The sequence below is a fragment of the Bufo gargarizans genome, chromosome 1 (genome assembly GCF_014858855.1).
Source record: "Bufo gargarizans isolate SCDJY-AF-19 chromosome 1, ASM1485885v1, whole genome shotgun sequence".
Lineage (NCBI taxonomy): Eukaryota > Metazoa > Chordata > Amphibia > Anura > Bufonidae > Bufo > Bufo gargarizans.
Genome location: NC_058080.1, coordinates 289,041,646 through 289,058,185, shown reverse-complemented (window position 1 = coordinate 289,058,185; position 16,540 = coordinate 289,041,646). Strand labels below are relative to the sequence as shown.

At 45.2% G+C, this 16,540-nt stretch overlaps 1 protein-coding gene across 2 annotated transcripts in view; it reads right to left on the bottom strand.

Annotated features, from left to right (window-relative positions):
• GTF2E2 (general transcription factor IIE subunit 2) overlaps positions 1-10,981 on the bottom strand; it is an 86,883-nt gene extending 75,902 nt beyond the window's left edge. Inside the window, exons 1-2 of one of the 2 annotated variants that reach the window (XM_044278621.1) lie at positions 10,817-10,981; positions 6,339-6,552 (exon numbers count right to left, since the gene is read on the bottom strand). In XM_044278621.1, coding sequence (XP_044134556.1) covers positions 6,339-6,495 — 157 coding nt within the window. In that variant the 5' untranslated portion in view covers positions 6,496-6,552; positions 10,817-10,981. The remainder of the gene's footprint in view (positions 1-6,338; positions 6,553-10,816) is intronic. The other variant, XM_044278612.1, reaches the window with a different exon arrangement.
• Positions 10,982-16,540: the final 5,559 nt, after the last annotated feature.

The window sequence follows — 16,540 nt, the reverse complement described above, 5'->3', positions numbered from 1 at the left end:
AAGCCAGTTTTTCTTTACACCAGTTTAATAAATGACCCCAATACTTTCTACCCCAGAATAAAGTGGACCATACAAAGGTATTCATCTGCAGATCATTGAGTTTCTGATCGGCCACAATACAGTCGATCCATCATCCATGGGTTATTCGTATTAACAACCTCACCACCAACATAACTGACCAAACAATCACAAAGTCAGTCTACAACCCCAAAAAAATAAAACTGACTGGCTCACTGATAATGTCCTACACTTGTAGTTTCTACCAACCACATGGCTCAAATTTCTGGAAGACAGCTTTCAGCCATTGCAAGTGATTGCCTGTGTCAAATTTTTCAGAGCTGAACCCGGACATACCCTTATTTTCACCCAGGCAGCCCCACTGATGTTAGCATCGAAGCATCTCATGCTCCGATGCTCTCCCTTGCCCTGCGCAGGATCGCGCAAGGCAAGGGCTCTTTTGTTTACAACAACACACGGCTAGGCAGTGTTCGCTGACATCAACGGCTCAGATGGGCATGCTTTAGCACTGCTCTAGCCGTTTTACTGGCTAGGGTGGCACTAAAACCCGCCCATCAGTGTCATCACTGGGCTTCCTGGCAGCCCCATGGAGAGCCCTGGTACGTCACCGGAACTCCTAAAAATGCCTTTCCCCTGCGCGATTTAGCACAGAACAAAGGAGAGCATCGGAGCATGAACTGCTCCGATGCTCAAGTCAGGGGGGCTGCCTGGGTGAAAATGGAGATATGTCCGGGTTAAGTTCTGAACCCCGACAACCCCTTTAAGGTGTTTTCAGATTTTTATTGACAGAGAGCAGAGGGTGGTATAAAATAAATTCTTACTCACCTTTTATATGTCACATAATACCAGTTCCCACTGCTCCAATCCCTGCTGGTCCTGCAAATGTTTTGTGCTCGCATGACCGCTGCAGTAAACCACTGACTGCTGAGGCCACTGATTGGCTGCAATGTTAACATGAACGGTAGGAGACCCCCTGCAAGCCCAGCAGGAGTAGAATGACATTTAAAAAAAAGTGAGGGCACGGCACCTCCTTCAGGTTTTAATGTATGCAGTTTTTGAAGCCAAAAGCAAAAGTGGATTGACACTTTCACTGCGTAAACATTTTGCACCTCTGGTAGCCAGGACAATTTTCGCAGTTTTGAAATGTACAAATAAAACCCAATTTGCTAATTTAAAATAAATAAATCCCGCAAACCCATATATTTTCTGCGCCTGTCACATTGTCAAAATGTCACTCAGCACTTTATATACACACACACAGACTCCTTCATGCAACTTAGCGTCAAAATGTAATTTTTCGTATAAATTACACAAAAGTTGATATATGCATATATCTTCACAAAATCACCAAAGCTAGAAAAAAAAAAAAAAACACAACATCCTTTAAAATACAGGGATTACACTCTTTGAAAACACGCAACATATGGTCAGCATCCACATACGAGTTAGGATACTTTCATATCTGTGTTTTTGAAGGATCTGTCATGGATCAGCAAAAACGTTTCCGTCATGATAATATAACCGTCTGCATCCTTCTTTTCCCCTCAGGTCAGTTTTGTCCCCTTTGACAATGAATGGGGACAAAACAGAAGCGTTTTCCTCCGGTCTTTAACTCCTATGACTGATCTCAATAATTATTCACCTTCAGTGATAAGCAAATACTGGATAAAAACTCATAACTGAGACTAAAATGTGTACTTTAGAGTTCTCGTGCAAATAAAATCTATTCTTCAAAAAAGAAAAAGCTGTAAGATGTGCGGAGTTCACACATATTCAATGGTGGATGCGCTACAGAAATGCAAAAAAGTGCAAGAATGCAGTAACCAACTTTTGTAAGCAAGTATTGGGAATTATAAACTATATAATGCTCCATCCCCCTATTGTAACTGTAATCATAATTAAACATGATAAATTACTAAACATGATATAGTGAATTTACCAAAATCACGTTCATATGGACTCCCCCCATACTATGTGCACAACATCTGTACCTCATGTGGTTAATCAGAAAAATTAGAGCTAGAGATGAGCGAATTCATTCTAAAAGGAATCAAAATTCGTCTGGAATTTTGTAAAACTGTAGAATTTGGGGGAGAGAAAGAGACAGAAAAATAAATAAAATAAAAAAAAAAAGTGAGAGGCTGGAGAGTCCAAGAAAAACCTCAAAACCTCAGGGCCACTGTGGCACTTTTGATTCGGACCCAAATCGAATTTTTTTGCGATTCGCTCATCTCTTGTTGGAGCTCCATAACGCTGGTTTTGATGAAGTCCGGGTTTTGCAACCATAATATTATCACAAAAAAAAAACTAAAACGGATTACACCTGTTTTTTAACAAAACAATTAAGAAACTATGGTAAGTGAAAACAATTATTTATAACAATAAGTGAAAATGTCTATTCTCGGTCAGAAAGAATTCGATTTCTCTCTGCTGATAATTATCACTGTTACTGTACCATGCAATGGAGCAAAGGAAATCAGTCTGCATATTTTACTCTATTGATCGGGTATTGACAGGATAGAAAAATGCTAATGTTATTGTTGTTTATAGTGTGTTTAGTCGAACTTATTTGGTGCTGTGATCCGGGCGCTGGTAAATGTCCGGGTAACAGCGTCAATAAATGGCTTAATTAGGTGCAGAGAGTGATTAGAAGAGCAAGCGTTCAAATTAGGGCTGCAACGATTAATCAGCGTTATTGATAATATTCGATAACGGGATTCGTTGTCAACGAATTCCGTTATCAAATAATCGGCCAATTCGTTGCTATATGGGCAGGAGCGGCGGTCAGGCGCTATGCCTGCTGGTCCTTGAACTTTAAATCACCGCATCTTTATTACCTTACAATGAAGCTCCAGAAATAGGCAGAGCGGGCGGCGCCTTAACGTCACTTACTCACGTGACGCGCCTGCTCCGTTCATAAAGTAGGTGGAGCGGGTGCGTCACGTGAGTAAGTGACGTTATGCCGCCGCCCACTCTGCCTGTTACTGGAGCTTCATTGTAAGGTAAAAGAAGATGCGGTGATTTAAAGTAAAAGTTACTGCCGGTTAAGGAATACTGCTGTGAGAGGCGGGGCCAGGGCTGTTATGGAGAGGGGGATCTGTGGATGGCACTGTTATGGGGAGGAGGATCTGTGGATGGCACTGTTATGGGGAGGAGGATCTGTGGATGGCACTGTTATGGGGAGGAGGATCTGTGGATGGCACTGTTATGGGGAGGAGGATCTGTGGATGGCACTGTTATGGGGAGGAGGATCTGTGGATGGCACTGTTATGGGGAGGAGGATCTGTGGATGGCACTGTTATGGGGAGGAGGATCTGTGGATGGCACTGTTATGGGGAGGAGGATCTGTGGATGGCACTGTTATGGGAAGGAGGATCTGTGGATGGCACTGTTATGGGGAGGAGGATCTGTGGATGGCACTGTTATGGGGAGAAGGATCTGTGGATGGCACTGTTATGGGGAGAAGGATCTGTGGATGGCACTGTTATGGGGAGAAGGATCTGTGGATGGCACTGTTATGGGGAGAAGGATCTGTGGATGGCACTGTTATGGGGAGAAGGATCTGTGGATGGCACTGTTATGGGGAGAAGGATCTGTGGATGGCACTGTTATGGGGGGAGATCTGTGGATGACACATATAGCATAAGATGCTATTCAGTGCCATCCACATGTCCCCCTCCCCATAACAGTGCCATCCACAGATCCCCCTCCCCATAACAGTGCCATCCACAGATCCCCCTCCCCATAACAGTGCCATCCACAGATCCCCCTCCCCATAACAGTGCCATCCACAGATCCCCCTCCCCATAACAGTGCCATCCACAGATCCCCCTCCCCATAACAGTGCCATCCACAGACCCCCCTCCCCATAACAGTGCCATCCACAGATCCCCCTCCCCATAACAGTGCCATCCACAGATCCCCCTCCCCATAACAGTGCCATCCACAGATCCCCCTCCCCATAACAGTGCCATTCACAGATCCCCCCCCTCATAACAGTGCCACCATCCACAGATCCCCCCTCATAACATTGCCATTTAATATGGCCTTTGAACAAAATTTTTCAAGTAAAAGCATATAACCCCCTTTTTTTTGTCATTTTGGTGTTTGTTCCCGATTAATCAATGAAATTATCGACAACTAATCGATTATTCAAATAATCGTTAGCTGCAGCCCTAGTTCATATTCTCACTAGTTTCTGGAAAGAAAAAGAAAAAAAACATGACAATCAGAGATGGTCTCTAACTTGATGGCGGAAGGGGGCTGATAACATGCACAGAAGTCCAAGTTACCCTCCCCATGGGGACATGTAATGTTAGACAGTGAGAGAGGATCTAGGTCTCTTCTCTCTGCAGCCTGTCAGCACGTCCCCCATGTCCTCCAGTCTCTTCCTCCAGGGACTGAGGGATGCTTTAGCTTGGAATATCTCAGGCTGTGTAGCAGCTAGAGATGTGAGCCAAGTCTTGTTTTAGATTTGACAACTTAAGCTTAGAAACAAGGCCAATAGCACAGTGCCCTTCCTCATCCAGACCTACAGTCTTTAAAAATCAGGTGGGGAGTGAAAGCTACAGGTTATACGCAGCTCTCACGGGGACCCTTTTCTAAAGGTTAAACAGTCTGAGATCCAGCCATGAGTAGCAAGGACGTACGAGATACATTCTTGGCTACTGAAGTACCACCCTTCAAGGACATTTGAGATATATGTCCTGGGCAAGGAAAAAGGTTAAAAAGATGTAATATCTGCCATTTTTATACTAAGGCTCCATTCACACGTCTGTGGTGTGTTGCGGACTCGCAAATTGCGGATCTGCAACACACCCACCCGGAACCCCTATAGAAATGCCTATTTTTTTCCGCAGCTGCGGACAAGAATAGGACATGGTCTATCTTTTGCGGAGCTGCGAACACGAAGAGCAGGGCCGCGTTCCGCAAATGCGGATGCGGACAGCACACTGTGTGCTGTCCGCATCCATTCAGTCCCCATAGAAAATAAATAGGTCCGCACCCATTCCGCAAAATTGCGGAACGGATGCGGACCCATTTGCGGACGTGTGAATGGACCCTTACTCTACTTTTCTGATCTACTTCTGATTTTGGCTTCAAAAAGTGCATTAAAAAAACGTGAATATGTGGCTGCACCTCAACGTTTTTTTCTTTATTGTATACCGCTCCCTGCCAAGCTTTACAAAGTCTTGGAAACAGTGCCATCCACAGATCCCCCATAACAGTTCCATCCACAGATCCCCCATAACAGTGCCATCCACAATTTGTTTTAATATGGCCTTTGAACAAAACCCCTCTACATACAGGGGTTTGACTACCACAGATTCTCAGCAAATTTCACCAAATACCAGCACTTCTTGCACAACTACAAGCCTGGACCCTGCAATGTCTACACAGACGTAAGGTCTATATTAGGAAGTCACCCCCTTCCTGACTCCAGTCACTGTGCCAAGGGAATCTGTCACCTATTTTGAGCCTATAAAACAGTTAACATAGCAATGTGCAATAAAGTACTTTCATTCCTGCATGTGTCCTCTTTCTTTTATTCAACTTTTCATTCAGATGAAAAAGCGATTTTTCTGATATGCAAATTAAGTCTCAAGGTGCCCAGAGGGGCGTTATTACTCTGCTCTAGTGCCCAGTAACGCCCTCCTGCAGTGCCCAGCCCACCTTTCTTCCATTTATTTCTTAGGAGGCATGCTGGGCTTGGAAGAAAGGCGGGCTGGGCACTGCAGGGGGGCGTTACTGGGCACTAGAGCAGAGTAATAACGCCCCTCTGGGCACCTTGAGACTTAATTTGCATATCAGAAAAATCGCTTTTTCATCTGAATGAAAAGTTGAATAAAAGAAAGAGGACACATGCAGGAATGAAAGTACTTTATTGCACATTGCTATGTTAACTGTTTTATAGGCTCAAAATAGGTGACAGATTCCCTTTAATCATAGTATAGGACAGGAATGGATATATAAAAAAAAAATAAAAAATGGATGCCCTGCTGCTTCCTATTGCCATCACACATTCTTGGCATATAGATGTATGTCATGTGACCATGGCAGCCAATCACTGCCTGCAGTGATGACATCATTATTAGGGACACGTTTTATATAGGGCAGGGATCAGCAATCTCTGGCACTCCAGCTGTTGTGAAACTACTACTCCCGGCATGCTCCATTCACTTCCTTCCTTCTGAGGGCTGGGAGTCACAGTTTCACCACAGCTAGAGTGATATAGAGGTAAGCGTCAGGCTGTCAGCACATGAAAAAGCAAAACATAAATCTACATGTAATCGCAACCAAAGATTTTCAGATCCACCAACCTGAGCCCTGTTTGGAACTTGAGGTCCCACTTAAATCAAACTTTGCTTTCTTCTTCTTCGAAGACTCTGATGAAGCAGATGAGCGTTTTTCTACTGTAGGATTGCTCAAAGCTCTCCTCTTGAAGAGCTCTCGATCTCTCAAAAGTGCAGGATCCATGCTGCTTATAAAAAGATAGCCCCAAAGTAATATACGTAGTATAAAGGACAATCAATACTGTAGAGAATAGAAACATCATAATTATTAAAAAATCATTTTATCCACATTTTCAGTTTTATCATAATATACTATGTCTCCCTTCACAGTGAAGCACCACCTTCAGGGCACTTGCTGGGGCAAATTCTGGCAGAAAAAAAATATCACATTCACACTACTCCTGATAAAAAATAAAAATAAAAAGGTATGTTTGCACTGCTCTTCCCAGCTCCCACCTAGTGCTGTCAACAGTTTAGTATGGTCAAAACTGCTGATAGATTCCCTTCAACATGTCTGAAAATTGATTTACTATGACATACTAGACGTACTGGCTGGATGGGTCAAGCAGCTTACTGTACAGTTTCCCCATAGTTTACCCCGCTGAGCAGCTCACAACAGGTGATGAAGTGATAAACCACGGGGCCTGTTATTCTGCAGTCCTGTGTTAGGAAATCCAAGAAAACAGCCATCAGCATCGGCTTTAATGGATCCAATGTCTGCACTTTGCGGACAAGTATAGGGCATGTTCTTTCTGTTTGCGGAACGGATGCGGAAAGCACATGGATCATCTGTATGCATTTATCAATTCCATCTATCTGAACAGGGCTTGCAGAAATCCATGTGCTTCCCGCCAAAACCACCCCATGCCGATGAATGGAAATTTTCTGCCACAAAATCTGTCTTATGTGAAGGTGCTCTTACACTGGGTTCACACCTGAGCGTTTTACAGCGCGTTTGAACGCGCTGAAAAACGCCCTACACTCAAAAAAGTTCTTGAGCTTCTTTGGGGCGTTTTGTCGCGCGTTCCCGTACATAGAGTTTCAGGAACGCGCGACAATGGGCGTTCGCTTGTCTCTGTATGCGCGATTGTAAACGCCGGTACAATCGCGCATACAGAGCGCTCCTTTCAGAACGCTCAGGTGTGAACCCAGGGTAAAGCTCTGTGCTGGTCTTGTGATAGACTCATCACAAGACACAGGTCTTCAGACGATCACTGTAAGACTCCTCTGTGTCCCATTAGCTAAAAATGCATGATTTCCCATCCGCGCCTCTGACAGAGTTTCGCTTACAAAAAAAATAAGCTGCTTTCACTTTTCAGCGGCTTCTATCAACTGTCGGTGAAATATGGACACAGATGGCATTTGTGTGCTGTATATTTTTTCACGGCGCCATACACTTGAATGTGCAGGTCTAGCACGCGATTCAGTCCAAAGTAGCGCATTCTGAAATCTTAACTGCACAGATCGATGGTCAATGGAAAAAAAAGCGGATATGTGAACTGGTCCACTGACTATAATAAGTCAGAATTCAGTCCATGTGCTGTTTATTCTACACTCAGACATGAACATCGCTTGCTAGGCATCAAAGATGAGGCCGTGATACAGCCTAAGGGTACTTTTACACTAGATTTCTCTTTTCCGGTGCAGAGTTCTGTCCTAGGGGCTTAATGATCAGGATTATCCCCATGCATTCTGAATGGAGAGAAATCCGTTCAGGATGCAACAGAATGTCTTCAGTTCAGTCTTTTTGACTGATCAGGCTTTTCAGAAAACCGTAGCATGTTGCCTTTTTACCTCAGGCCAAAAATCCGGAACACTTGGACTCAACGCCGGATGCGGCCTTTTTCCCATTGACTTGCATTAACGCTGTGTGATCCGTCAAACCAGATCCGGCTTTTGCATGTTAAACCCGAAAAATTAGCAATTGCGGACAAGAATAGGTATATTCTATAGTGCCGGCGATGTGCATTCCGCATTTTGCAGACCACACATTACCTCTGTCCGTGTTTTGCGGATCCGCAAAACACGTTGTGGACGTGTGAATGGATCCTTACAGATGGGGACAGCACACGGTGTCTGCATCTTTTACATCCCCATTGAAATTAAAGGTTCTCCAATAATTAAGAAAATGAAAATACTTAAATATTACTTTATTATAAATATATTCCAAAATACCTTTCATTACTTAGGCCTCTTTCACACTTGCGTTAATAGGATCCGGCGTGCACTTCCGTTGCCGGAAGTGCCCGCCGGATCTGTAACACCGCAAGTGAACTGAAAGCATTTGAAGACTGATCAGTCTTCAAAATGCATTCAGCGTTACTATGGCAGCCAGGACGCTATTAAAGTCCTGGTTGCCATAGTAGTAGTGGGTAGCGGGGGAGCAGTATACTTACCGCCGGTGCGGCTCCCAGGGCGCTCCAGAATGACGTCAGAGCACCCCATGCGCATGGATGACGTGATCCATGCGATCACGTCATCCACGCGCGTGGGGCGCCTTGACGTCCCTCTGAAGCGCCCCGGGAGCCGCACGGATGGTAAGTATACTGCTCCCCCGCTCCCCCGCTCCCCACTACACTTTACCATGGCTGCCAGGACTTTAGCGTCCCAGCAGCCATGGTAACCATTCAGAAAAAGCTAAACGTCGGATCCGGTAATGCGACGAAACTTAAGGCCGGATCCGGATTAATGCCTTTCAATTAGCTTGCGGCAAGTGTTCAGGATTTTTGGCCGGAGCAAAAAGCGCAGCATGCTGCGGTATTTTCTCCGGCCAAAAAACGTTCCGTTCCGGAACTGAAGACATCCTGAACGGATTTCTCTCCATTCAGAATGCATGGGGATAATCCTGATCAGGATTTTTCCGGCATAGAGCCCCGACGACGGAACTCTATGCCGGAAAAGAAATACGCAAGTGTGAAAGAGCCCTTAGAATGCTCTGTAGACAAAACGAGACAATCACTAGGAGAAATAAAATGGCCGCCGTCCTATCAGTATACACAGAACCTGTCCTAAATACACAACAGGACAAGTTACTTCACAACACTGAGCTGAAGAGCTGCCTCATCCTCCTCTCTGCTCTGTGAGAATAGAGATGATGAGGAGACGTGAGAGGAGGGTGAGGTCTGGCTAATGGAGGAGGAGACATGAAGTACAGAGAGGACGGACAGGACAGACTGTGGTAATGGAGACTGTAAACAAGTGCTGCTGCTCATTAGCCACACCTCACCCTCCTCTCATGTCCATTCCCACAGAGCAGAGGGGAAGATGAGGCAGCTCTTTACCTCATTGTGAAGTAAATAGTCCTCCTGTGTGATTAGGACAGGTTCTGTGTGTACTGGTAGGACAGCAGCCATTTTGTTTCCCCTGATGATTGCTCCCCCGAGAAAACAAGCAATTATAATTAATGAATGGTATTTGGAAATATATTTATTATGAAGTAATATTTAAGCATTTTCACTTTCTTAATTCCCGGAGAACCCCTTTAATAGGGCCACATCCAATCTGCAAAAAAAATCAGATCTCATGCGGACCAAACATATGTTCGTGTGCATGAGGCCTAAAACCGTGTGGGTATATGAGTATTAAAGTGGTTTTCTCATTGGAGACAATGGAGGCATATGATCCCCATTGTCTGATAGGTGAGGGTCCCACCTACAGAGCCCCGAAAGTGGTGGAGGCTGCACTGTGCACGTGCAGCCGCCCTCCATTCATTTCTATGGGGCTGCCGAAAACAGCGAAGCGCTGGCTCGGCTATTTCTTAGGGGAGAATTTCATAGGGGTCCCTTCACATGCCATGGATTTTGTTACAGAAATTTTTCTGCAACTGAAAATCCGTTCCATTCATGAAGTTGGGGTTGTTTTGGCAGCAAGCAGATGGATTTCTGCAAGCCTCATTCAGGTGACTGGAACTGAATTTCCATTGCAGAAGGCATCCTTAAAGGGGGTTGCTCACCTCTGGGGACCTTTACAGCAGACCCCCCCCCCCCAGTGTAGCGGAACGCATAGTGGGAATAATACTTACCTGATCTCTACTGCTGGGTTCTCCTCGAGCGCAGAAGCTCTCGGGTCTCCCCTCGTCAACATGGATCCATGTCACTGGGTCATCTGACGCGAGGGTGACACATCATCGTCACAGCAGCCACGTGACAATAAAATGTTGAAGTGGGAAAACCAGAGACCAGTGGCAGGGAGCAGGTAAGGATGATTTCCACCACAAGTCCAGCCACGCTGGGGGTGGTCTGCAGAAAAGAGACGCTCCCTGGAGGTGAACAACCCCTTTAATACTTTCTCTCCTGTTCTGATCCACACCTGGTTTGGGCTTCCTGACTGTGTGGCCACCAGCCTCTAGTGAAGTACCAGTGTGAACACACCACTAAACTCATAGCCGACGGTGACACTGCAGTCTACCCTGGTAACAGGAGGGCTCACAGTGGATCAGTCACCAGCTGTGCCCTCCGCTCCCTATGGACGCTGCCAAACATTGCAGGAAGGTGGATGTCACTCACATCTTCACGGCAGGTGACGAGAAACTCGCAGCGAACTATCGCACTCGGTCGTGGCCAGTCACCGGGCAACCTCTCAGTCATCAGTTCCCACACACGCCGGTTATGTCGCTCACAGTTCACATTGTGATTGTTCTTGGTCTTTCAATAAAGTTTTACAAGGAAACAAGGTAAGCCGTGTCGCGCGTTTGTGACGTCACAGCTGTAGTTGCCGTCGGCGCGGGATTACGTCACAGCAAGCTTTCTCAGTCTGCTGCGTCTCTATTCTGTTCATAGAGAACATTATGGCCTCTGGACAGTTCCCTGCCCTGAGAGCTTCCACACTCCCTTACACTGTGATATATTGGAGGTATAAGATGAGGGTACAGACATCAGTGCTGGTCACATGTTACTTTTGGGGAATAAAGTTGCGGTGTTTTTAGCATTTGTTACATGAGTTGCATCATTTTTTTTTTTACACTAAACTGTGTCTCTATGTGACGCCCAGTGCCTGTCTATACACAACAATCCCCTCCCAGTCCCATTTGTATCCCCACACATAGTAAGAGTACCCTCTTATCCCCCTCCCCCGCAGTAGTTATGCACTCTTAGTGGCTCTGATGTCCCCACACAGTATAATGTCCCTTTAGTGCCCTCAACATAGTATGATGTTCTGTTTATGCCTTCTCACATAGTATAATGCTCCCTTAAAGGGGTTTCCAGGAATTTTATACTGGTTACCTACCCTAGGTCATCAGTATCTGATAAGTGAGGGTCCGAAACCCGGGACCCCTGCTGATCAACTGTTTGAGAAGGCACTGGTGCTCGCGTCCTTCACTCAGCAAACTAAGCGCAGCACCGTATATTGTATAGCGGCTGTGCTTGGTATCGCAACTCGGCTGCATTCATTTCAATAGGGCTGAGCTGTGCCTAGGCCACGTGACTGATGAACGTGTCGTCATCTGACCTAGGAAAAGCTGGACAAGGCCATGCACTACTGTGAGCACCAATGCCTTCTCAAACAGCTGATTGTCCAGGGTGTTGGACCCCTACCGATCAGATACTGCTAACCTATACAGAGGATAGTTCATCACTATAAAACTCCTGGAAAATCCCTTTTAGTGCCATAATACTGAGTGAGGCCCCCACACAATAGAATGCCCCCTTTAAAGGGAACCTGTCACCTGGATTTTGGGTATAGAGCTGAGGACATGGGCTGCTAGATGGCCGCTAGCACATCCGCAATACCCAGTCCCCATAGCTCTATGTGCTTTTATTGTGTATAAAATGCGATTTGATACATATGCAAATTAACCTGAGATGAGTCATAGCTTGAATATATGACTCTTCTCTGGTCACACAAGTAAGATATGACTCTTTTATGTTAATTTGCATATGTATCAAATCAGTTTTTTTTAAACAATAAAAGCACACAGAGCTATGGGGACTGGGTATTGCGGATGTGCTAGCGGACATCTAGCAACCCATGTCCTCAGCCCTATACACAAAATCCCAGTGACAGGTTCCCTTTAAGTGTCTTAATACAGAGTGCTGTCCTATTAAGTGCCATCATACAGAGTGATGCCCCCTTAAAGCGGTATTCCCATCCCATAATTAATTTGATAAAACTAATGCCCTCCATCATTTTTCTAATTTGATTTTATTACCAAAAATGCACCCTTGTTGAAATAATTCCATTCATAATTTCCTTAGTTTACCTTTTGTTTCCCATCAATACGACCCGCTCCTCAGCCGCATCTATGCCTGCCGCGCATGCGCAGTTCTTCACGCCGCTTCTGATAAAGAGCTGGGGAGAGAGTATCGTAGCGCGTAGGAGAGCGGACGTGACCGGGAGAAGAAAAGTTCGGTAAGTGCCGGCTTCCATATGCACTCGGATTGCTTATAGAGGCGCTGGGGTGGCTGATGGAGGCGCTGGGGTGGCTGATGGAGGCGCATGGGGGGCCTGATGGAGGCGCATGGGGGGCCTGATGGAGGTGCATGGGGGGCCTGATGGAGGCGCATGGGGGGGCCTGATGGAGGCGCATGGGGGGGCCTGATGGAGGCATATGGGGGGCTGTTGGAGGCATATGGGGGGGCTGATGGATGTAGCAGAGCTGAATATGCTGCTGTTCAGCCATAGTTCTAATGGGGAAGGGAATAGACAGATGTAGCAGAGCTGTATATGTGGTGGGTCAGCATCAATGCTGGTGGAAGAGAGAAACAGATGTAGCAGAGCTGAATATGCGGCTGTTCCGACACAGTGCTGGTTGAAGAGATAAACAGACAGATGTAGCACAGCTGTATATGAAGCTTTTCAGACACAGTGCTAGTGGGGGAGTAGAATAAAGATGTAGCAGGGCTGTATAGGAAGCCATTCAGCCAAAGTGATGTTAGGGGACTGGAGAAGACACATGTAGCTGAGCTGTATATGCATCTATAAAGATACATAGTGTAAGGTTTATACACAACTGGAGTACAGCTGTACTGGAAAAATATCTGCATCAGTGCTGGTGGGTGGGGGTTGGTCAAGCTTTTGTGCTAATGTATAATATAGAATTATAGTTTTTTATGCACAGAATGGGTTTGTAAAAGATCAGACAGAGATTTTGTGTGTAAAACTGTGCAGAAGAGCCACGTGTTACTGTACACTGAGCTCACTTCACATGGCTCTCCGATGATTCCCCAGCAGGGGGGAGGGGCCTCACACACACACTGCAGGCTGCCAGACTGATGAGTCATACTCTTCACATGAACGAGCACGCAAGGACTGTCATAAGCCCGGCCAGCCTTAGCAGCAGGAAACCAGGAAGGGAACAGCTAGCTGGCAGCAATTGAGGATGAAGTAGCAAGATGGGAATACCCCTTTAAGTGCCCCTCAACCTAGTAAGAAGCCCCCATAAGTGCTCCCCATATACAGTGATGCCTTGTTACCTCCAATTTAAATATTCACCTATAGTTACGGTATTATACTTATCTGCACCAAAACACCTCTAGTAGGGGAATTTCCTTACCATTATATTCAACTCTATGTATGTCCTGAGGATGCAGATACTGTTGAAATCGTGACATGTGGCAGCCGTCCCAGGAGCACTGAAATTCAGGACTGTCCCAATGGATCTGGGATGGTTGGGAGGCATGCATTAAACTACAGACAGACTCATTTGCTGGCTATGACCATAAATGCCAACGCTTCCAATAATATAGGAGACATCCCGGACACACTGAAGAGCTGGGAAATCTCCTGGGTACAGAAGACTCAGCCCCAGCATCCGACAGGGTGGCACCTCTGCATATAAATGGGGTGGTATTTACAAAATGTCTGTGGCCATAAAAATTGTGTGCTGCAATCTCACTCATGTAGAATGGCATCTCCTAACTGGCAAATATGGCTCTACCAATTTTTGTAGACAGGGGTCAAGTGCAACAGTATAAGGGGCTGTTCACGTCACATTTTTGTTTTATGTATAACATATACATTGGGAGACAAATATAAGAAGGTAAATGAATTTGGAAATTCTTTAGATCCTTTCACTTCTTCACATTAAAATAAATAAAAAAAACTTTTTCTTCATTATTCTGCATAACGAGAAGTTAATGAGAGTCGGGGGGGGGGGGGAGCACCTAGAAGAATCTCAGGCTGTAAGAGCCAAGAGTGAACTTTTTGACCTCAATTCTAAGCATCATTTGTGGAGGAAACTAGGTAATGCTCATCCCCTGCTCGATACCATCCCTAGAGTGAAGCATGGTAGTAGTAGCATCATGCTGTGGGGGTGTTTTTCAGTGGCTCAGACAGAGAGACTGGTCAGGGTTAAGTGAAGCAAAATACAGAGATATTCTTAATGAAACCCTGATCCAAAATCCCCCCCCACGGCAGAGAAGAATGGTAGAAAATCCAGGTGTGCAAACCTTGTGGCATCATATCCAAGAAGACTGGAGGCTGTAATCACTGCCAAAGGTGCTTCTACTAAGTGCTGAGTAAAGGGTCTGAATGCTTATCTCAATGCAAGATTTACATTTTTTTCTTTTCAATAAATTAGCAAAGATTTTAAACATTACAGTATGGGCATTAAGTGCAGAATGATGGGGGAAAACGTTTTTTTTTTTTTTTTTTTTAAATTGTCACAAGGCCGCAACATAAAAAAATGTGAAAAAAGGTTTTGATGATTTTGCAAATGCAATGTAGGCCTTGGCATGCCGCAATGGAAAAACTTTTTATTTTTTTCCTAATTTAAAGAGTTATTATTGTGCAAACCTAGTAGAACCTAAAGAGCCACTGTACTTTCACACAATTTCATTTCATTTAATAGAGTGCCAAATTTCTAAATCACTTTATTAAATATTTATGCCTGCCTCATTCTGAAAAAAGCTGTAAAGTTGTGGCCACTAGGGGTCTCACTTCCTCCTAACTTGAAGTTTAGTAACTATTGTCAGGCAAGATCCATCCCTAGTAACAGAGACTTAAAAGACGGCTCACAGGAAATGGGAAGGGTTAGAGCTAGCTGAGATTCCGAGCCGATAAACAAATGCTTCTATACATCTATAAGAGTGATTTGTCCCTCCTTATCAGCTTTCTGAGCACCGTAGAAGAAAGCAAATATAGTGGGGAGTAAGGGAAGTGAGGTCACAGCAATACAGTACTGGCAGATGCAACAGAAGGGATATGCTCACTGCTTTTGAGAGAAATGCATCTAGCTGTACTGCTGAAACAATAATATGGCTGAAAATAACTTTAGGTAAGCGCAAAAAAAAAACTGTTCCTTCACAGTTAGGTTACATGCACACAACCGTATGTGTTTTGCGGTCTGCAAATTGTGCATCCACCCAAAAAAAAACGGATGTCATCCTTTTTTTTTTTTTGCGGATCCATTGTAACAATGCCAAAAACGGACAAGAATAGGACATGTTCTATTATTTTTGCAGGGCTACGGAACAGACATACTGATGCGGAAAGACGATGTACAAGAGGCATTATTGTGGGGAATTATTTTTTTTTTTAAGAATTCTCAGCTTTTATTTACATTTGAGCAAAAAATACAAGATGTTCCAGAGGACGAGGTCGGAAGCCAAAAGTGACACCTGTGCTGGCCAGGAGGATAGTTAGAGAGGTGAAAAAGAATCCAAGGATCACCACCAAGGCCATCCTGGTGAATCTGGGCTCTGCTGGTGGCAATGTCTCAAGGCAGACAATCCAACGGACACTGCACACTGCTGGGTTCCACTTCTCAAGATAAGGCACACAAAAGCTTGCCCGGCCTTTGCAAAAGCTCATCTGGACAAAGAAGAAGGCTTCTGGTCTTCTGTGTTATGGTCAGATGAAACAAAAATTTTATTGTTTTGTCACAATGATGTTTCCTTCATTTGGTGTAAAAAAGGAGAAGCCTTCAACCCAAAGAACACCATCCCCACTGTCAAACATGGTGGTGGTGCAGTACACAGCACTGCAGGGTATTGCGATGGTGAGGTCACGGTTAATAGGCAAACGAGGGTTGCTCTTAGTTTATGGGAGACCCTGGGCAGGCGTACAGCAGTGATGGAGAGGCTGGCACCAGGGACCTCTGGGGCACTCTCTGTGTATAAGGACCAGGCCTGATGGTAGATGAGGTGCCCTGGATGTTGCAGGTGTTTAATGTGCCGGTGGCAAGATCCCTTTAAGGTTTGTGACGCCAGTGCCTGTAACGGTGGCACACCGATTTATAGTAGTAATAAGTGAGGAACACGATGTTGTGGTGAACCAAACTTCCTTTTACT